Source organism: Emericellopsis cladophorae (assembly GCF_022114955.1).
Source record: "Emericellopsis cladophorae strain MUM 19.33 chromosome Unknown NODE_15_length_399893_cov_118_242817, whole genome shotgun sequence".
Classification (NCBI taxonomy): Eukaryota; Fungi; Ascomycota; class Sordariomycetes; order Hypocreales; family Bionectriaceae; genus Emericellopsis; species Emericellopsis cladophorae.
The window spans coordinates 198,974-218,933 of record NW_026250940.1 but is presented as its reverse complement, the minus strand read 5'-3'; the positions used below and the strand labels follow the sequence as shown (position 1 = coordinate 218,933).

Genomic DNA, 19,960 nt, shown 5'->3' with positions numbered 1-19,960 from the left:
CGGCGAATGCTACACGCGCCGAACGTGACGGAGACGCCTCCTTATCGGGGGATGATATCAGCTTGCGGAGACGACCTCAAGCTGATGACGGACAATTGCGATTGATTCTGCTGACATTTGCAATGGGTCCTACACTACCGTACATGGGACACCACTGTGGGCGACCGTGGAATCGGATAATCTGACCGTCTAGGTCTAGATCGAGTCTCCATTGAAGCCGTGATGGAAACATGCCTCGGTTTCCTGTCGCTAGACGAACCATCAAGAACACCATCCTTCCCTTGCGCTTCCAGATAGTAATCACACAATATGCCCCCGTCGGCGAGGCTCTAGAGAATCGAAGAACGTGTCGTGCCGTAGATAATGATTGGTTTCAACTCCTTGCCCTGTACTGAACCCCCGCCGTAAATCTTGCCTTGCCCTTTTATTTGAATCTTCAGTCCATGCAATACTCCAGAAATAGCAAAACACACGAGGCACGTCACGTGGGCGACTGCTACCGCCCTCCTGGCCGGGAACTCGCCATCTCACCGTAGCGACCACGGTGTTTGGTCGTGTCGTATGCCTGAAGTACGCGCGTCTGACTTTCATCGGCCTGCGAGAAGGCGTAGCCGCGCTGCTTGCGCATGCGCTGGACTTGGCGGACTTTGCGGATGGCCTTTTGGAATTGTTCCATTCTGTGAGTCGCGTTAGTCAATTTTCCTGGAGTTTTTCAAATGCAGGACATGTCCTTACCTTGGCCTGTAATCCTGAATGTTGTATTTTTGGATTTCCTGGATGTGATGGTATGTCTTTGGGAAGTACATCCTCTTGACATATTTCCACGTAAAGTCTCGCAGAAGACACAGCACCGCGAGCACAAAGGTCTGGAGCCAGAAGACGGGGCTCGAGTACATGTGGGGGATGATACCGTACAGCTCGTTCGAGACGTTGACCATGGGCGCAACGTATGCAAAGGCCACGACGAAAACCCACCATATGAGCATACTGCCGGGGATGGCCATCACATGGTACTTTGTCCAGTTGCTGGTGACAAGGGCCGCCTTGCCGAGGACTGTAAAGAGACAGACGTTGTACATGGCAGTGCCCCAGACCCAATGACCAGCAATCTTGCCGTCGCCCATGATGAGATCGCCATACCAGAACAACTGGCAGAAGATGTACAGTACGATGGAGTGGTAGATGGCATTGATGCCCCACTCGCAAGAAACCTTGAGGCTGAAGAACTCGTTCTTTTGACCCGACATGTAGAGTTGCGGGTAGCGATCTAGGAGTCGAGCTGAGATGAACTGGTCCAGAATGCCTAGCGCCAGCGGTGGCAAGACCGTGAACAGGACGTTGTAAATGGACAGTAGCCAAGACTCGAAGATGATCTGACCGGAGAACACATTCTGAAATGTATACTAAAAGGCGTTAGTCACAATGTCAAGCCGGGGCAAGAAGATGCAACGTACCCAGAATTGCGTCATGTAAAGAGCAATGTTCTTGTAGAAGGAGAATAGTATCGTTTTGCTGACACGCTGGTAGCTCCATGCACCATGAACGAGTAGGAGCTTGCGAAGGAAGCGGAACTGCGCGATGGCAACGTCGGCGCTGCGCGCGGCCTGAAGACCCTCGACACCGCTGATACCAACACCAATGTGGGCAGCCTGAATCATGGAGACATCATTCGCTCCATCGCCAATAGCGAGAGATATCGCCTCCTTCTTGTATTTCTTGACCAGCTTGACCACCAAGGCCTTTTGCAGCGGTGAGACACGGCAGCAGATGACGGCCTTGCACATGACGGCGAGATCAAGAAATTGCTTCTCGAGGTCCTTCTCCAGGGCGTAGGTGAGGGATTTTCCATCAATGATCAGTGCCAGCGTCTCGCTCTCAATGGTCCCATCCCCCTGTGTCCGGATGGCGTCCAGCTTCTTATGAATGTTATCCCTCGTGGCCGCGGCTGATTCTTCGTTGACGATGAGAAGCATCATGTCCTCACTAAGAAGCTTGCAGCTCATACCAATGTTTATGGCCGTCTCTTGGCGATCGCCAGTGAGGACCCAGACCTTGATGTTCGCCTGCTGCAGAGTGTGGATCGTCTCGGGCACGCCATCCTGCAAACGATCCTCAATCGCGGTGGCACCAAGGAGGAAGAAGTCACGCTCAATAATCTCAGCTGCCTTGTCAAGCTCCTCCGCACGATTCCCGCCCACCGTTGTCGAGGCTGCATCGAACAGGCGGTACCATTCCTCGAATTCCTGCTCGGGGATCTCGCGAACCGCCAGACAGAGTGTGCGCAGACCCTCCGTAGCGTACTCTTCGAGGTGACGCAAGGTTGCTTCCACATGAGGATTCTGATCGTTCAGGCGCTCGAGAATCACGGTATCGGCACCCTTGCAGTAGCAGCGAATCTTGCCGTCGGGACAGCGGTAGATTGTTGACATGCGCTTACGCGTCGAGTTGAATTCGCAAACGGCCAGCAGCTCGTACTCGAGCTCCTGGCCATGAGCTTCGATGATGATGGCTTTGGGCTTGCGGGCGACGAACTTGTAGCCGAACTTTGCAGCACCTTCGACCAACGCACCCTCATCTGGCGACGCCGCCTGGTATTTGACCGCGCCCTTTTCGTTCATCTCGGGAATGACCGTATGGCAGGTCGCAAGTAGCGAGAGGAAATGATCGATGAGTTCCCCAGTGGAGTGTCCCTCTTCGTAGTTTCTTCGCATCTTGTCGAACACATAGATGCCCACCTCCGGTGGGTCATTGTCGCTCGCCCTACGGTCTTCAGGCACGTCGTCTGCATACTGAATACCCCCGATCGAGCATTGCTTGTACTCCATCATGTTGCAGGTCAAGGTGCCAGTCTTGTCGGAGAAGACGTATTCCACCATGCCCAGCTCCTCGACTAGACTCGACGTGCGGCACGTCGCCGGAGTATCGGTCTTATCATAGTAAATGTCGAGATCATCATTGATGAGGACACCATGCCAGTACTTGACCAGCTCCACAGTGACAAAGAGTGAGATGGGCACCAAAGACGAGTACAACACCCAATACGTGACCATGTCCTTGGCGAACTGTCGAGCGACGGGCCCGGCGCCGTTAATCGCCTCCAGGTCCAGGTACTCGAGCGAGCCGCTGTTGACGCTCCGCATGATCAGGTCTCCTATGGTGCTGATGATGCTGAGGACAAGAAGGACGGCAACCAAAAGCAAGACCAACGTATTTAGCTTGCGCTCAACCTTGGTACGCTTGATAGGTGTCGCCGTGGCGTTGCGCATCAGCTTGGTCTCGTGACCCGTAAACACCACCATGCCGTGGACCCATGGTGTATTCCGCAGCGTGGCGCCGCGCAGAAGAAGCTGCTCGGGATTCAGGGGAAGCTCTTTCTCGCCACCTCCAGTTTGCATCGTCAAGGTCGCCTCGAACGTGTACAGGCTGCTGTTGGGCTGCTCAGATTTGACCCTACCACCAAGCCGGCTCAGCTCGCTCGGAGACACCATGGTCGACGTCTCTGGCAACGCTTGCTTGATCTTCAGATTCGTTTCGCCGTCGAGATTTGCTGTTTCGATATAACAGAGGCCTTCGGGCTCAGAGCTCGCGAGAAGGACCAGGTCGGCCGGGAACGGGCTTTCTGACTCCACCCTAATGATGTCCCCCACAGCCACGTTGATCCATTTCTCTTCGGCAAAGCTCGATCCTCGTAGGACTAGAGCTTTTGATGTGTTGAGGGCACTGTCTGCCTGTTTCCTTCGATAGTCTTCCACCATTTCTTTGCCTGCCGATATAGCCAACACGACGGCCAGAGGCGCGATTGTCGTGTAGGGATTCGTAGGCGACAGACCAGGGATCTGCTGCAGTAACGCGGTGAACAAGAAGAAAACGTTGGCGAACTTGGAGAATTGCTCGAAGAGGAACTTTGGCAGGAAGGTGAGCGTGTTGTATTTTGCCGTCGAGATGTGGTTGTCGACAAACTTGTTCGCGGCATTGGCGGGAGGGTTGTTGAGGTGGATGGTTCGAGGGCCGAGCGTTGACGGATCAGGCTTGCCGCGCCCAAAGCCAAACTTGAAGTTGCCCAGGTCAAACTTCTTCTTTTGCTGCGCTTGCGATTGTGTGTCCGTTGGGCTTGTCCGCTCATGTCCAGGCTCCGTTAGAGGAAGATCCATCTCTGAGTAGCCTTGTCCCAAACCCAGCCTGTTCTTCATGCGCCCGAACAAGCCTCCTCCCATGGTCAAGACGCTGTTCCTATTCCGCGCATTGTTCCTGGCGGTCGAACCGTCCCCGTTCATCGCGCCTCCTTGGTGGTAGTAGCCGTCAGCGTCTGAGGGCTCGTCGTCGAAATCATCGGCGTAGCGCTGGTAGCTGTTCAGTTCCGAGGACTGGCTGAATTGGCGGTTCAGACGTGGCGCTGGTCGCAAGCTGGCACCAGGCTCTTGTTGCTGCTCTTGTCCGCGGTAGGGACTCGAGTCTGCGCCGACAAAGTCGTCGTAGGACACTGACGGGCGGCTGGGATCCTGGTCGATCTCGTAGTTGCGCATCATGTCTTCGTCGTTGATGGGTGGCCGCTGGCCGTCGTTGTAAACGGGCTGGTCATTGTCGATATCCAACAGCAGGTCATCGCGATTATCGTTATTATATGGGCTGCTATCGTAGCCACCGGGCTGACGTCCAGCCATGCCGATGGGCTAGCAAGGTGAAGCAGCAGGTTCGAGACACCTGGGACGGACCCATGCAGGATTGAAAAGCGGGCGACACGTTGACTTGGTCGTGAGAAGGTCGATCGAGTGGTCGTGATTGTTTGTGCTCGTCTGGGAGAGAACTTTGATGGGCAATTTGCGGTTTCAGGTTGTGCCACCTCTGCTCCAAATGCTCAGCCTCCTTTCGACGCGAAGCTCCGGCCCGTAGCGAGGCAGGGCCAACTAGCTCAGGTGTTGAGAGCTGCAGAAAGCATAAAGTCGCTGGCTAATGGCTGCTTGGGGTGTCTATCGCATTTCCCTGTTCACGACGAGGAACGCGACAATTGCGTAAATACCGCAGGACGATGATGAAAGTATGGATTGGAGATATTGCAGGTGGTGACAGACGGGCCGGGTGGTATTAGCTGGCAGGACGTCAGTTGTCAGCACGGCGGACTGGACTGGGCTGGAGCCACATTTGACAGGAGGGACCTGCAGCGCACGCCTTCAGTCGCACAGAGCACCCACGTTGCAATGCCTTGTTTCTGACTGCACAAGCTGCTACTGGCTACCTACCCCAAGAGTCCAAGGTAATGCGAATATAGCACGTTAGGTATTATCCACCGTATATCATCACCACAAATGCATCGCGGTCCCTCCCTCGTGATACCAAGCTCGTATTCGACTTGAGGGCAAGCATGTGCGGCAAAGCATGCGCCACAGCACCAGCCACTTGTGGAGACCCCTGCTTCAAGCATTCATGTTTCCACGTCCTCTTCAATCATCTGCACTCGCACTACAAAGATGACTTGACCAACTCCAGCTTATTGAGCCAGTCCCCTATCTGTCTGTTCACATCGTCGCCAGTCTGAGTGAGCGCCCAGTGCGATGCGTCCACCTCGCCCCTCGTCAGCTGCGGGCAGTACTGCTCCATGCCCTCGGACATGCGTGGCGGCAGCGCGCTATCTCTCAAGGCAGTGATGAACAGCGCAGGCATATCAATCTTGACACCCTTCTCTGCCAGCACCCGATCGTCATCATAGTTAGGCTTCCGCGTCCGGTAGTAGTTGAGGGGCGCGTGCAGCTCAGGCGCAGGGTGTAGGCAGTACTGGTCTGCGTAGTGATCAAGCTCCTCCTCCGATAGCAGGGCGCTTCTGTTCAGCTTGGGCAGGTTCTCAAAGATGATACCTTGTTCGGTGCGGAAGCCAACCTCGCGCTGGGGACCAAACCCGCCGTGCATGCTGTTGAGGAACTGCTTGACCTTCTCCCTGCCCTGGCAGCGCGTCTCGACCTCGGGGCCCTCGAACTGAAGTTGATACGCAAAGTTGCGCAAATGTCCAGCGTCAATGATGGTCTGAAGGGAATGGTACTCGCCCTGCGTCGGGGCGTGGTACGGTGTGCACACGCTGAACACAGCCTTGATGAGTTCGGGGTACCACATGGCAGTCCTCCAAACGACGGCGCCTCCCCAGTCATGTCCTCCCAGGATGATCTGGCCCTCTGGTCCCACAAACTTGCGCGCCAGCTCGTTGATGTCCCCAGACAGCTTCTTGAACGTGTACTCCTCCAGGGCCGCGGGCGCATCTGATCGTCCGTAGCCAAGCATGTCGGGCACGATCACGCGATAGCCTCGAGACATAAGAAAGGGTATCTGGTGGCGCCAGCCAAAGGATAAGTCCGGAAAGCCATGGACAAGAACAATGGTCCCCTTGGGAGCAGCATCTGTCGTCGGCTCACCGCGAATGTAGGCGTACTTGTAGCCCCGGATAGAGGTAGACTCGTATTGGACCCTCGGGTCATTAGGCGCAAGCCTCTCCATCATGCTTTGCCCGTGTGCAGTGTGTCGAATTACTGTAGCTCGTCGGCGATGAATCCGTCGAAGAGATGAATTGCCAGGATTGAGTCCAAGCTACAAGTACAGAGTAGCCTGAAGCTCTTTAAATTGTTCCTTTCGTTTCGGCGTTGCGTCACCCATCCCCCCCCCCCATCGCGTCGCGATACACTGAGGGTGGGGATCCACGCCGACCGAGGTCCTTACTTGGGTGTTCTGATGGGCCCAGGGCCGCATCCGCCTGCAGAACGTCCACCTCAGTGCAGGTCAACAAGTCGGTGAATTTGTCTATTCGTGCACGCCCATGGGTTCTATGCGGCCGTCTCCATACGAGAGGTGAACTTTCATGTAATGAAAAAGAATACCAACCACTGGCAACCAGGGTTCCCAGACGTCTCGCAGGTCCAGCTGTGCTTCTTAGCAGACTATGACTCTCTCGCCAGTTTTCACGGTAGGCAGTGTGGTTTTCGATGATACCATCCACGCAACATGAACAGCACTTGCTACAGGTTGTGCTTGTGTGATCAGTACTACGTAAAAACTCAACAATAAGTTGAACTTGCGTCCCTATACTTCAGTCAGGCTGAAGTGTCCCTAGCACGTACAGCATCCTCGTTGGCCCCCGGATCTCGGCTCCACTTATCACTTGCGCAGACTGCCAATCTGCCAAGCACAAGGCTGAGAAATCAATCGAATCACAAGCCAAGGGACGTACGTGCCTTGGAAAAGTCGATTAATGTCAACAGTCCAAGCCACCCACCACTCTCGACCTCGACAACCTCACTTCACAGTCGCCCCGTTGCCATGTCTCGCCATCATCCGTACGTTGTCCCTCCCACAAAAGACTAGGTACCTGCTCCTAACACGCTGCAGCGATCTCGTTATGTGCCGCAAGCAGGCCGGCATCGCCATCGGCCGCCTCTGCGACAAGTGCGACGGCAAATGCCCCGTCTGCGACTCCTACGTCCGACCGACGACCCTCGCCCGTATCTGCGACGAGTGCAGCTTCGGCAACTACCAGAACAAGTGCGTCGTCTGCGGCGGGGAGGGTATCTCGGACGCGTTCTACTGCTTTGAATGCACGCGCTTGGAGAAGGACAGAGATGGGTGCCCCAAGATTATAAATCTGGGCAGTTCAAGAACAGACGTAAGTTTCCCACTGCGTCAACACGCCGTGCAGGGTGCTGACAATGGCAACAGTTGTTCTATCAGAAAAAAACGAACCGAAATGCGAATTATTAACACCGAGGTGGCCTGGGTTGGGCTATCACTTCATGTTGGTCAAGCTTTATGGGGCGCGACAGCCATGTGCCTCACGTTGATCAAAGACGATCTAGCATATACACACAAGGCGTTGTTGGCGTTTTACACAGGATGATATTGAGAGCCTATTCTTTGTAGACTACAGCAGTTGGGAGATATCCAAAGTGATTACTACACCTACAATGTGTATTTCAGTCGTGATAGCGTGATACTCAATACTCGCAAGACTCCAATGCCAGAAAAATGACAAATGAAAACAAAACAAAAAAACGTGAATACACAGGTCCAGCTTATATGTAGCTGACCTTTGTGCCCATGCCGGCTGTCGCCAGCACCTTGGCCCACGATGCACCGAGCACCCTCTGCAACCTTTGCCGGACGGCTTTGTTGCCGAACATGATGAGCATGCTCATGATGAAGATCAGGAGTCTCATCACCAGCGTCGGGTTGCTGTTCAGGGACGCCCCCAGCTGTGCGATGATGCCTTGCAACCGGCCGATAAACATGCTCGCCCGCGCCGTGATAGTCAGAGGGGCCACGGCCTTGCCATTCGACTTGGCCATGGAGGATCGTGGAGGCCTCGCCGGTTTCGGCGCAGCCTCCGACGTCGACCGGTTCGGGCGCGCTCTGCTCGACGACGCTATACTAGGCGTGTCCTCGACGCCATAGTCCGTCTCGCTTGCTGCTCGTTTCGCCCTTTCTTCTTCTAACCGTGCCTTCTCTCTCTCCTCGACCCTTTCTCGCTGTCGCCTCGCCTCCTCAATCTCACGTTGCAGCTGCTCTTCTTGCCGTTGCCTCTCCTCCCGCTCCTGCTGTTCTTGGGCCTCTTGGTCTTCTCGCAGGCTCTGAAGCGCTTGGAGGAAGGCTTCTCTCCGCTCTTCGTCGAGCACGGCGCTCATGGTGATGAACTCGCGCGCATAGTCCCATTCGTCGTTGCGTAGCAGGACATGGAGGGTGTACAGTTCGAGGATTTTGACTCTAGCATTCAGGTCGCGCGGCGTACTGGCGCCGCTGGCTCGCTTTGCTGGTGATCGGAAGCGCGAGTGGGAGCGCGCGGGCGATGGGGACATGAGCCGCGAGTTGACGTCCAGATTTGGTAGTGTAGACGACGCGAGGTAGGCCTCCAAGCGTTTCTGGTTCAGGATCTGATCTCGCGCATGGGCTAGGAGTAGTGTCGCCCTATCGTTGTTAGCCGGTGTCAGCTTCACAGAGGCATTGATCCAACCCACAGATTGATGACCACGTCAGCATCCACATCCCCCTCGACGCCATGGTATCCGTTCCTGACAACCTCTTCCCAGACTTCGCCATCGCGCACCTTGTTGCTCAGAGCCCTCCACTCCTGCCCGCCAAATGCATCCTTTCCTTCCTCCGGCTCCAGCTCGACAATCGCATTGAGGATGGTCAGGTATAGGCTCCATATCTTGATGCGCGTTGTGCGTGACGCTTGTGCGACAGGCGTCGGCTCGCCATGTTCGGCTGCCGGTTCAGGCGGTGTGATGAGCGGGAGGAGAGTAGACAGAGCCTCGGGCAGCCGACGCGTCAGGAAGAGCGTGGAGGCTTGTCGATAGGTTTTGGAGATGTGAGAGGTGTGTCGGGTTGAAGTCGAGGAGATGGACGATACAGAAGATGAGAGGATGTTGCTGGAGAAGGGATTTGACGGGTCGCCCCCCGAGGTCATCGTAGCAAAGGGGCCGTTGAGAGACATGGTGCGTGCCGGTCGGTGTGAAAGGAAGCGAGGCCAATTGATAGGTGCTTAAAAGATATATCATGGAAGCGCAAAAGTGTCCAGACAATGGTAGTACCCGAGCGAGACACGTTCACAAGCAACGGCGCGCCATGGTCATGGGCAGTGACAGACAGGCGTGCGTAGTTGAGCCGGTGGAGCTGCTGCAGCTTGAAGATGCTGGCGGACGTTGAAGAAGTGGATTCGACGTTCTCGGCTGCGCTGCGTTTAGCCTCGGTTCACCTGCCAGTGCGTTTCTGGGGAACACCGAGGTCGCCGGACGGACGTGGGGTCTGTTAGCACCATCACCAAGATTCGGTGTCTTTCCTAACAAAATTCAGCGGCGCGTGATCTGGTCAACATTCGGAGATGAGGCACACTTCGAGCAAGTCCATCACTGTCACAACACGCGGGGAGGCGTTGCTCATTTCCGTCTGCATCATGCACCAGCTGCCATCAATAACGGCTCAAGCCTCAAGGTCAGATGCGCCTACGTAAACTCAACGCTACCAAAGTCCATCAACGGGTATCTCATATGTATCAACGCCAAAAATCATGCAAAATGGAAGCTCACGGTTCCCGCGTCCTCGTGCGTCTCCTGGGCGATTGTCTCGTCGATAGATCGGCATCCGCAGCGACATCCGCAGCGGTATCCTCCCTCGATAGAATGATGCTGGTGTCTTCTCTCCCGACAACAGAAGTACCCTCTAGGATCTGGTCCTCGCTCATCCAGCCAGCTTCAACAGCGTAGCACACAATGTCGGCGGCGCTGCCGAACATGGGCATGGCGGGCTTTGCTCTAGGATTCAGATAGATCCAAAACTCCCTGGTAGCCCTTCGGAAGGCGAGGACCTCGGCTCTCTCGCCCTTGAAGTTCTTAATCAAGTACTCGTACAGATAGGCCAGCCACAGCACATTGGTGTACGGCGCGTATACTTCCCAGGACAGCGGGCCATCCACGCCCTTTGCATACGGAACGCAGTGCTCCTCGGGTGGCAGACAAGTGCGGTCGGCTTTCAGTAGGAACGAACGCATTTGGCGATACACCTTGCACTGCGGCGCATGGGTACTGGTGAACAGACTCAAGTCTCGTTCCAGGTCAGACGCCACTGGCTTGGCAAAGTCCACTGACATGTCTTCGGCTCGCGAGAGGCCGTAGTCGAGGATGGTGATATCAAGACCAGAGTACCCAAAGGGCTGTGGCGCGTATGCTGGTTTCGCCCGGGGAGAGGAAACCTGCCGGATACATAGATTGCCCTCGTGTAGGTCGCGATGCTGTACTTGTAAGTGTTGTGTGAGGCTCAGCCCTAATGATGCACATACCTCGAACATGGCGTGATCTTCCGCCCGCGCCAGCGCAATGGCCTGCAGCAGGAAAACATCCCAAAGCTGGCTTTCAGTCGTGAGCTCGAAATCCTCGAGGGCTTTGCCCGCGTCACCCAGCTCCACCACCAAAAACTTGGTGCCATCCAGGTAACGACTCGGGGAAGGGTAAAACTGGGCCCGTCCAGGATCCTCTCTCTTCATCTTCTTCTGGAAAGCTCGATGCGTCTCCAGCAACCCTTTTGTCGTCTTCCCCCGTACAATGTAGCGCTCCTTGTACACCACGAAGCCTGGTATGTCCACCAAAAGCTCCGAGATTTGCAGCTCACCCGCCACGTCGACAGCGGAACGAGGCTCTTCATCGACCAAGCCTGACTTGACCTGTGCCTTTGTCTGTGCTTTGATAGGAGACTCGAGACGGATGACCTTGATGATGCTTGTTCCGCGCTCATTGATGACGCGATAGACTTCTGCGTACGACGCTTCGGCAATCTTCTGGATGGAGTCGCTGGGCGGGCAGACCTCGTCCCATGTGAGAGACCTCAAGTTGTCTTCGTCGATCCCGTGTACTTGACTCCCATGGTCGGCTATGTTTGTGCGCGCGTGGGACTTGTGGGAGGGACTTTGCTGCAACTTCTCCTCCGCATCTTCGTCCTGCGTGAGGTCGATGACTGCGATTGATTTCCGCGGCGACTTCCTCAAAGGCTTTGCATCGCCAATTCTCGTGTCCTTCAATTTTGATGTCAGGTCGTCCACTGGATCATGCACCAATGCAGCCTGTTGGCGCAGCGGGCTTTGGGGCAAGTCTGCCAGCTGGCGTGCGGATCTTGTCCGCGTCGACCTTGTGCCATACTGCCCCGTCGTCGTCGCTTTTGTGGGCATTGCGTGAGAGGAGCTTGAACATTTGAACTGCACTGATCGTATGTAATGGGAAAGTATGAGATGTGATTTACTTACGGTGATGAGCGATGTTGACCAATTGAACTTCATGCGTTGTCCAGGGGTGTGGAGCGTTGACAGGGCAACAGCTTGCTTACCCTGTACGTCCTACCCGATGATATGGAGGTCGTCGATATCCAATTAGAAAATAAAGTTTTCGACCTACTATACACTCTAAACATACTTAGTAAATGGGTTTTCTTATGCTTTTTCCTTTTTTATTCTCTTTTGTTTTTTTCTTACTGTTTCCCCTTGAATGTGTGATTGTGATATACCAGGCGAGTACTAGCAAGTAGTGCACGTGTAATTACTAGTAGTTGGGAAGAAGTGCAGGCGCGAAATCAGTAAGAAAATGAACTTATTAATTGTCTATAAAACTGCGCTCAACACAGATATGATCTAGGGACGACTGGTTAACGAGTTACAGGGGACTTCTTGTCACGTCTCCCATAACCAATCCAAGGTAGTCTCTCATGGCGTCCAGGATACCATAGCCTAAGTCATTTTGATAGATTCCGTGTCCCTTACGACTTGCTCATAAATTCACGACCTTTTCTCGCTGAGCTCATCCCGCAACCACTGAATCACCCTATCAAATTCCCCAGGCGCATCGGCCGGACTCATCTGAGCACAAGACCTGGAAGGCCCGTGAGACGCACGTTGCTTCGGGGCTTGCGGGTTGGTCCTGACGGTGAGACGGTATGGCCTCTTTGTACCTATCGGGGTATCCGCCGTAATATCAAATTGGACGCTAGCACGGGCGCCATGGTCCACTAGGGGGGAACTGTCCTGGGTACGGACCCGGGTGAGTGACGGACTTGGGGGATAGGCACTAGGACAAAATCGAGGAGGTGCAGGCTCCGGCATAGCGCCAGACCAACGCGGTGCTCTCCGTGGCGGATTGTACCATTCTGGAGAAGAAGACGAGACATAGGAAGGTGACGGACCCTCAAAGGGGCTCGGGAAATCGAGACAGAGCGATACGTTGTCGAAAAGCTCCTCGTTATCACCGCTCGCTATTTGCCAGATCCTACACGAGATCTGGTCAAAGTACCAAAGCGCGTAATGGAGTCGCAATCGGTGGAACAAAAAGATCAAGGGCATGATCCTGCGAATACTGGACCAATCGTAGGTGATAAAGGTCCGTATGAACATGCTGGTGAACAGTGTCAGGCCACCTGCACGAAAATGGCCCGCGATGGTCGTCCTCGTCATACAAGTGTCTAGCACCAAAATAACGAACATGGTCAGGATAACTGCATGTGCATGACTGACAGTGGACAGAGCGGCGAAGAGGCCAGAAAGGAAGGGCCAGATAAGCAAGGGCATCTCGCTGAAACAAGCCAAAAAGGGCATGACAATGTGCTCTGAGATGATGATGAAGGTAGTGGAGAACAGAATGAGGAGAAACCAGGGCACCATACGAATGAAGGGCAAGCGGAAAAAGACATTGCCTTCTGGCGTATCGGTGGCCTGGTCGATGGGGACGTGACTCGCGCGGTAGAGCTCGCGAGTCTTTCGGATGAGAAGAGCATAGGAGTGTCGGGCAATATGACCACTGTACTGGAAATTCCGCCAGTGCAGGGTCAGGACCGCGTCAATTTGGGGAACGTCATATGGAAGATCTTCCTCCATGCTGTGTGATTGGGAGTGCCTGGTCTGGTTGTCTGTAAGAAATCAAGTTGCTGATTGTGGAGTGAGGGATTGTCAACTATGTGCACTTGTAATCGCTTGGTACCAAGAATGACTCGGATGTTCGCCATGGAACATAAGCTGTTTTTCTCATGATTGCGATGCCAGAACAAGGCGCCGATTGTTGTGCGTCCCTTTGTTGTGTGAATGGGAACACTCGACTAGCTCGTCGTGCAAGGCTTTGTTGAATCGACACGTGGGACCTACCTTCCACAAATGCTAGGCTCTTGTCATTATGCCAAGTCTAGAGTTCTCTCAGAACTCATCCAAACATCTTTTGTACACCGAGATACAGTTGAGGAGAATGACCCAGAAGAGGATCCGAAGGCCGATGGAACTTGTGCTGTACAGCTCGAGCAGCTTGTTCCGAATGTCGAGCAAGGCGTCGACGACGCACTCGAGGAAAAGCTCCACGACACAGACACACCTGACTGCATAGTATATTCCTGTCAATATTTCGGTGCTGACCTTGGCGGCTTCCGTGTCCAAGTCAAGGGGAAAACTGGTAGAGATGCTTACGAGGAGATAGCCCCAGATCACAGTGAAAAATACCCAAGCAAGGTGCAAGGCACTCGCGATGAGCAGGTCAACGGGAAGCAGAAATAGGTAAACGTACGAGTATCCAATGTGGACTGCCCTGTGGATGAGGACATGGTGGGCAAGGTCGTGGGTCTTGACGATGACTGTGAGGACGAGCGCCATGAGGGTGCGCACGAAGCGCTCGCGCGTGGAGATTGCCATTGCGTCTTGTTCGCGTGCTTCGTGTTTTTGTAGGTCGGAGGATTTATAGAATCAATTCCGAGCATCTAAGGTGTCGCTTCTATATGTATTTATCTGAAGAAAAAGGAAAGAATACATGTTGGGGTGGTCGCTGATCTCTCTCATGCCTGGTGAAGGACGTGACGGACGCGCCGAGATAACAGCATAGAACGTAGACCAACATTAATGAAACGATTGTGAATGATTGAGAACATGCCTGTACCAGACAGCTGTGGGCGACATTGTTGATGTCTATCATTGCGCCAAGTCGTTCGCGCACGCCATGAGTGAATGCAGGGCGACCGACGTCATCCCTGAATCGGACACGCTGGAGCTGGCTGGCTGGAGGGAAATGCCTCAGGCTCCGGGCGGCGGCGCGCGAAATGCGAGAAGAGAACGAGCACTTATTGGCCAGGCCTTTCGAATGAGATATTTGAACCATCTCAGATAAAGCAATGATACATTGTGACGCTCTTTTCTCACCATACCTGTATCACTCGTGTTGTGTGGTTCAGACCAAGACAGGTGCCCCTCAGATTCCAGGTGCTGGCTGCCCCTCCCTCTGTGCTGAGCTGAGCTGAGCTGAACCCCACCATCTCAACTTTCTCACCTTGAAACCCAAACATCTCACTGTTGACATCAGGCCCTACTATCAAAATGAGCAAGACCGAGCAAAAGGCGTGCCTCATCGTCATTGACGGATGGGGCGTGCCCACCGATGCGTCGCCCAAGGACGGCGACGCCATCACCAACGCCGAGTGCCCCGTCATGGACGGGTTCGCCCAGCAGAAGGACTGCTACACCAAGCTCGAGGCGTCGTCGACGTCTGTCGGCCTGCCTGAGGGCCTCATGGGCAACTCCGAGGTCGGCCACTTGAACATTGGCGCCGGACGTGTGGTGTACCAGGACGTCGTCAGGATTGGTGGGTGTTTCTCGCGGTGGTGTCTTTGCACCTGCTGACCGTCCGCAGACCAGACCATCAAGGAGGGCAAGCTTGGACAGAACCAGGTGCTCGTCGACTGCTTCAAACGCGCCAAGAATGGCAACGGCCGCCTGCACCTCTGCGTGAGTAACAGAGACCGGCCACATTGGCCTCGAGACTGACGCGACGATAGGGTCTCGTTTCCCATGGAGGCGTCCACTCCAAGCAGACGCACCTGTACGCGCTTCTGAAGCTCGCCAAGGAGATGGAGATCCCCAAGGTCTTCATCCACTTCTTTGGTGACGGCCGCGACACCGACCCCCGCAGCGGTGCCGGCTACATGCAGGAGCTCCTCGACACGGCCAAGGAGATTGGCACTGGCGAGATTGCCACCGTGGTCGGTCGGTACTACGCCATGGACCGTGATAAGCGCTGGGAGCGCGTTGAGATGTGGGTGCCCTTCTTGTTCCCCTCCTTGGGAGATTCTGGTCTGACAATGGCAGCGCTCTCAAGGGCATGGTCCTCGGCGAGGGAACCACCTCTGACGACCCCGTCCAGACGGTCAAGGAAAGCTACGCCAAGGGTGGAGGCAAAGACGGTGACGAGTTCCTGAAGCCCATCATTGTCGGCGGCGACGAGAGGCGTATCAAGGGTCAGTATACCGCTCGCTGCATTATCTGGGCCATCTGGCTAACCCCGTGCCAGACGAAGACACCATGCTGTTCTTCAACTACCGATCTGACCGCGTGCGCCAGATCACCCAGGTGCTCGGCGACGTGGACCGCTCGGTGCTGCCCGACTTCCCCTACCCCAACATCCACCTCACCACCATGACGCAGTACAAGGTGGACTTTCCCTTCCCCGTGGTGTCCAAGCCGCAGGTGATGGACAATGTGCTCGCCGAGTGGCTCGGCAAGCAGAACGTCGAGCAGGTGCACGTTGCCGAGACGGAGAAGTACGCGCACGTGACCTTTTTCTTCAACGGCGGTGTCGAGAAGGTCTTTGCGCTCGAGACACGCGACATGGACCAGGATCTGGTGCCGTCGAACAAGAGCGTGGCGACCTACGACCAGGCACCCGAGATGTCCCAGGACGGGGTGGCCGAGCAGGTCAACAAGCGGATGAAGGAGCAAAAGTTCCCCTTTGTCATGTGTGTAAGTAGACGTGGTGCTCCTGTGGCGGGGAGGGAGATGCTGACTTTTTTCTTCTCTCTAGAACCTCGCGGCCCCCGACATGGTCGGCCACACGGGCGTGTACGAGTCGGCGCTGACGGCGGTCGAGTCGTGCGACAAGGCGATTGCCAAGATCTACGAGGGCTGCAAGGAGGCTGGCTACATCCTGTTCATCACGGCGGACCACGGCAACGCGGAGGAGATGAAGTTTGCGGACGGCAAGCCCAAGACGAGCCACACGACGAACAAGGTGCCCCTGATCATGGCCAACGCGCCCGAGGGCTGGGCCCTCAAGGACACCACTGAGGGCGTGCTGGGTGACGTCGCGCCCACGGTGCTGGCAGCTCTTGGCCTGCCCCAGCCCGAGGAGATGACCGGCACCAGCCTGTTGGAGAAGGACCTCAAGCGCGCGGCGCAGGAGTAGACTACACGTACTCTGGAGGCTGTACAAGAAAAAGGATAGAGGGCGTTGATGGGTGTGATAGAGGGCGTTCGCGATAGAGGGCATTGTGTCATGGAGCGTGCGAATAGATGATTCGTCTGTGAGTGTGAGTGTGAGTGGTCGACCAGGCAACGCTGCTGAGGCGAGACACTGATGCCGAGACAGCGGGGTGCCACGTGTCTACTTACATCACGTCAATGTGGTCTTCTTGAATAACGCAGTTGGATCACCTTGAGACTCTGTTCAGACGTGTGTTCGTGGCTGTACGGTACGTAGTACACGTACGTGCACTGTCGAGTCCGCCCATGCCCTGAAAGGTGATGTGGCCCCACTGGCTCCAGGCGTCTGCCGGGGGCTCAGCTCACCACCAGGTAGGGTGCCTACCTATAATCCAGCTCCCGTTCAGCTCCCGGTCAGGGCCTGTAGGCGACAATGTCAATTGCGACCCAATCGCGTCGCGTCGCGCATCAGGCCTCAGGCGCATTGACCGTCGCCTCATGTCACCCACACCTTCCTTGGTCCAGTCCTCACCTTGACCACGCCTTCTCACCCGCCCTCCTCGTGTCCAACTGCCCAGCGGCACGATTCGCGTCTGCAGACAGACAGCGCCCAACTCGAGCGCTGCCATCTCCATCCATGCCCGACCTGGGCTTCAACCGGTCGTCGCCGCGCCGCGACGCCAGCGCGAGCTCCAAGCGCAACAGCATCACCGACCGCGTGCGCAACTCGTTCCTCAAGGCGCGCCAGGACACACAGGCGTCGATCCAGCGACGGACCTCGACGGCGTCCGGCAAGCCCACGCAGTCGCCCATTGCCCGCATCCGTGACTGGCTGGACACGTGCAACCGCGAGCACGATCACCACTGCAGCCCGCCCAGCGCGTCCAAGACGGACGACGAGGTCGACACTTTCCGCCCCGCCTGGCTCATTGACTCGACGGACCGCTGCCTCGTCCGCAGCAGACCAGGCGACCGCTATGTGGCGCTGAGCTACGTCTGGGGCGGCGGCGCGCGCACCGAGACGGGCGACATTCGCCTCGCCAAGGCCAACGTCGACGTGTACGAGGACGCCCTGCCCGAGGCGGATCTGCCGCAGACCATCCTCGACGCCATGTGGACGGCGCGCAAGCTGGGACTACGGTATCTCTGGGTGGACCAGCTGTGCATCACGCAGGACGACAAGGACGAGATGGAGAGTCACACGCAGCACATGGCCTACGTATTCGCCAACGCCTACCTGACGCTCGTGGCCGCCCATGGCGACGTGCACACCGGCCTCATCCCGCTGAATCCGCGCCGGCAAGGGCCGCGAGGACTGGGGTCCGGGACGGAGAACCACGCCGATCTGGTGCGGCAGTCCAAGTGGAGCACGCGAGGCTGGACGCTGGAGGAGGCATACTATTCACGGCGCAAGGTCTTCTTCTTTGAGGACGCCATCACCTGGGAGTGTCATTGCGAGCTGTGGCAGGGCGCTCCGGCGGCGGCGGCTGCGCGGGGACGCAGGACCGCGTGCGCGCATCCCCTGTCCGAGGCGGCGTTTGCGTGGCGGCACGCGCCGTGGCCAGACCTGGACGAATACGCACGCATCGCGGCGGACTACAGCGCGCGCCGCGTGACGAGGGTGGACGACACGCTCAAGGCGTTTGCCGGCATCACGCATGTGCTGTCGAGGGTGTTTCCGGGGGGGTTTCTATACGGCATGCCGCTCATGTTCCTGGACATTGCGCTGCTGTGGCGGCCGCAGGCGTCGATGCGGCGGCGCGCGGTCATCCAGCCGCCATTCCTTCCGTCTTGGTCGTGGATGGGGTGGTGGTTCGACGGGGTGCCGGTCGACCTCGTGCTGTGGCGCGCGGCGGCGGACTACGTGGTGGACAAGACGGGGGACGGCACATCGCCGCGGCTGCAGTCGCCGCACGCCTTCAAGATCAAGCCGACGGTGACGTGGGCGCTCACGGACCGGACGGCCAGCGCGCCCGTGACGAACAATGGGCTGCACTTTCGCGACCTGCGCTCGCGGCGGAGCTCGGTGTCGTCGTACCCGCCCGGCTGGACGCGCGTGGGACCACACTTTCAGCACGACAGCGACGACCTCACGCTCTTCAAGTACCCGATCCCCGTGGAGGAGCCGCCCGAGGACGGGGTGGCCTACCCAGCGCCGGCGGGGGAGCTGGCGTTCCCAGGCCCCTACCTGTCGTTCCGGACGACGAGCGCGCTGTTCGAGGTGGACTACGACGCGACGCTGTCGACGCGCGAGGCGGCCATGAACCCGCCGGTGGCGGTGGGCAACCTGTGGTCGCGGACGACGCAGCGGTGGGCGGGCAGCTTCCGGGCGCACGACGGGTGGCTGGGGATCCAGTCGTCCAACTACGAGGGGGACGAGGTGCTCGAGTTTGTGGCGATTTCGACGGCGACGGAGCGGCGGGGCTCGCACGTCTTCAGCGCGGCGCAGTTTGCGGCCAACAAGGACGCCGATGACTTTGTCGACATTGTCAACGTGCTCTGGATCGAGCGCATCGGCGGCGTCGCCTACCGCCGGGGGCTGGGGCACGTCCTGCGCAAGGCGTGGGAGGGCGCCGAGCCGGAGGAGGTGGACGTCCTGTTGGGGTGATCTTTGGAGGGGGGGGAGGGAGGACTGTCCTGTCCTTGTTTCATCATGAGCCATGTTTACGGTTTCGATGCTACCACGCATGGCTTCACGGCACACCGTTCTGGCACGTTATTTGGCGCATTCCGCTGGCACATTACTCTGCTACGCACTAATTTACTACCGAGCCCAGGCCTCCATGCATAACCCAGGCTGATCCGATCCTTTGCTACGACGCTGTGCCAAGCAGGGATCGTCGCCCTAGATGCATCGGGCAACCTTGTCTGTCCGCGACGACTTGTTTATTAATAACTCCATATTACAAATCAGCAAGCTTCTAAGCGCCCGGGCGAGAGCATCACCTCCTCGTCACACAGGGACGAGTGGAGAGAAGGTCCTCGATACCAAGGACGATGGCAGCATAATCAGCTGATGCCATCTGCACGCAGCCATGTGGGCGTCTATGAATAGACCTTGCTTTGCGTTCTGGATCTGCAGTCGCGATGCAATGCAATGCAGTACAGCTTGATGGACGTCTACTGCCCATTGATTCTTGTGCCTGGCCTAGTCTCCAACACGACATGATACATCTGCCGATCCTCCTCCCGAGCGCCACACCCGCCTACCAGTCTTTTTGTTTCGTTGGA

General features: G+C 56.6%; 9 protein-coding genes across 9 annotated transcripts; 3 read left to right on the top strand and 6 right to left on the bottom strand.

Annotated features, from left to right (window-relative positions):
- Positions 1 to 496: 496 nt before the first annotated feature.
- J7T54_002413 (phospholipid-transporting ATPase-like protein) lies at positions 497 to 4,661 on the bottom strand (the record flags this gene model as incomplete). Its single annotated transcript, XM_051505589.1, has 3 exons — positions 497 to 677; positions 736 to 1,391; positions 1,455 to 4,661. 3 exons carry the CDS (start codon positions 4,659 to 4,661, stop codon positions 497 to 499), a joined length of 4,044 nt encoding a protein of 1,347 aa, XP_051363032.1.
- A 796-nt stretch (positions 4,662 to 5,457) lies between these two features.
- J7T54_002412 (Bifunctional epoxide hydrolase 2) lies at positions 5,458 to 6,483 on the bottom strand (the record flags this gene model as incomplete). Its single annotated transcript, XM_051505588.1, has 1 exon — positions 5,458 to 6,483. The coding sequence occupies one exon, from the start codon at positions 6,481 to 6,483 to the stop codon at positions 5,458 to 5,460; it is 1,026 nt and encodes a 341-aa protein (XP_051363031.1).
- Positions 6,484 to 7,296: 813 nt separating this feature from the next.
- J7T54_002411 (uncharacterized protein) lies at positions 7,297 to 7,734 on the top strand (the record flags this gene model as incomplete). Its single annotated transcript, XM_051505587.1, has 3 exons — positions 7,297 to 7,313; positions 7,366 to 7,639; positions 7,693 to 7,734. 3 exons carry the CDS (start codon positions 7,297 to 7,299, stop codon positions 7,732 to 7,734), a joined length of 333 nt encoding a protein of 110 aa, XP_051363030.1.
- Positions 7,735 to 8,045: 311 nt separating this feature from the next.
- Positions 8,046 to 9,463, bottom strand: J7T54_002410 (peroxin 26; the record flags this gene model as incomplete). Its single annotated transcript, XM_051505586.1, has 2 exons — positions 8,046 to 8,934; positions 8,985 to 9,463. The coding sequence occupies 2 exons, from the start codon at positions 9,461 to 9,463 to the stop codon at positions 8,046 to 8,048; spliced, it is 1,368 nt and encodes a 455-aa protein (XP_051363029.1).
- Positions 9,464 to 10,051: 588 nt separating this feature from the next.
- J7T54_002409 (Serine/threonine-protein kinase haspin-like protein) lies at positions 10,052 to 11,794 on the bottom strand (the record flags this gene model as incomplete). Its single annotated transcript, XM_051505585.1, has 3 exons — positions 10,052 to 10,678; positions 10,805 to 11,533; positions 11,762 to 11,794. 3 exons carry the CDS (start codon positions 11,792 to 11,794, stop codon positions 10,052 to 10,054), a joined length of 1,389 nt encoding a protein of 462 aa, XP_051363028.1.
- A 955-nt stretch (positions 11,795 to 12,749) lies between these two features.
- On the bottom strand, positions 12,750 to 13,378 carry J7T54_002408 (uncharacterized protein; the record flags this gene model as incomplete). The annotated part of the gene is made up of 2 exons (XM_051505584.1): positions 12,750 to 12,773; positions 13,019 to 13,378. 2 exons carry the CDS (start codon positions 13,376 to 13,378, stop codon positions 12,750 to 12,752), a joined length of 384 nt encoding a protein of 127 aa, XP_051363027.1.
- Positions 13,379 to 13,690: 312 nt separating this feature from the next.
- Positions 13,691 to 14,176, bottom strand: J7T54_002407 (uncharacterized protein; the record flags this gene model as incomplete). The annotated part of the gene is made up of 1 exon (XM_051505583.1): positions 13,691 to 14,176. One exon carries the CDS (start codon positions 14,174 to 14,176, stop codon positions 13,691 to 13,693), a length of 486 nt encoding a protein of 161 aa, XP_051363026.1.
- Positions 14,177 to 14,851: 675 nt separating this feature from the next.
- Positions 14,852 to 16,712, top strand: J7T54_002406 (phosphoglycerate mutase-like protein; the record flags this gene model as incomplete). The annotated part of the gene is made up of 6 exons (XM_051505582.1): positions 14,852 to 15,116; positions 15,165 to 15,259; positions 15,310 to 15,566; positions 15,620 to 15,768; positions 15,822 to 16,270; positions 16,332 to 16,712. 6 exons carry the CDS (start codon positions 14,852 to 14,854, stop codon positions 16,710 to 16,712), a joined length of 1,596 nt encoding a protein of 531 aa, XP_051363025.1.
- A 654-nt stretch (positions 16,713 to 17,366) lies between these two features.
- On the top strand, positions 17,367 to 19,337 carry J7T54_002405 (uncharacterized protein; the record flags this gene model as incomplete). The annotated part of the gene is made up of 1 exon (XM_051505581.1): positions 17,367 to 19,337. The coding sequence occupies one exon, from the start codon at positions 17,367 to 17,369 to the stop codon at positions 19,335 to 19,337; it is 1,971 nt and encodes a 656-aa protein (XP_051363024.1).
- Positions 19,338 to 19,960: the final 623 nt, after the last annotated feature.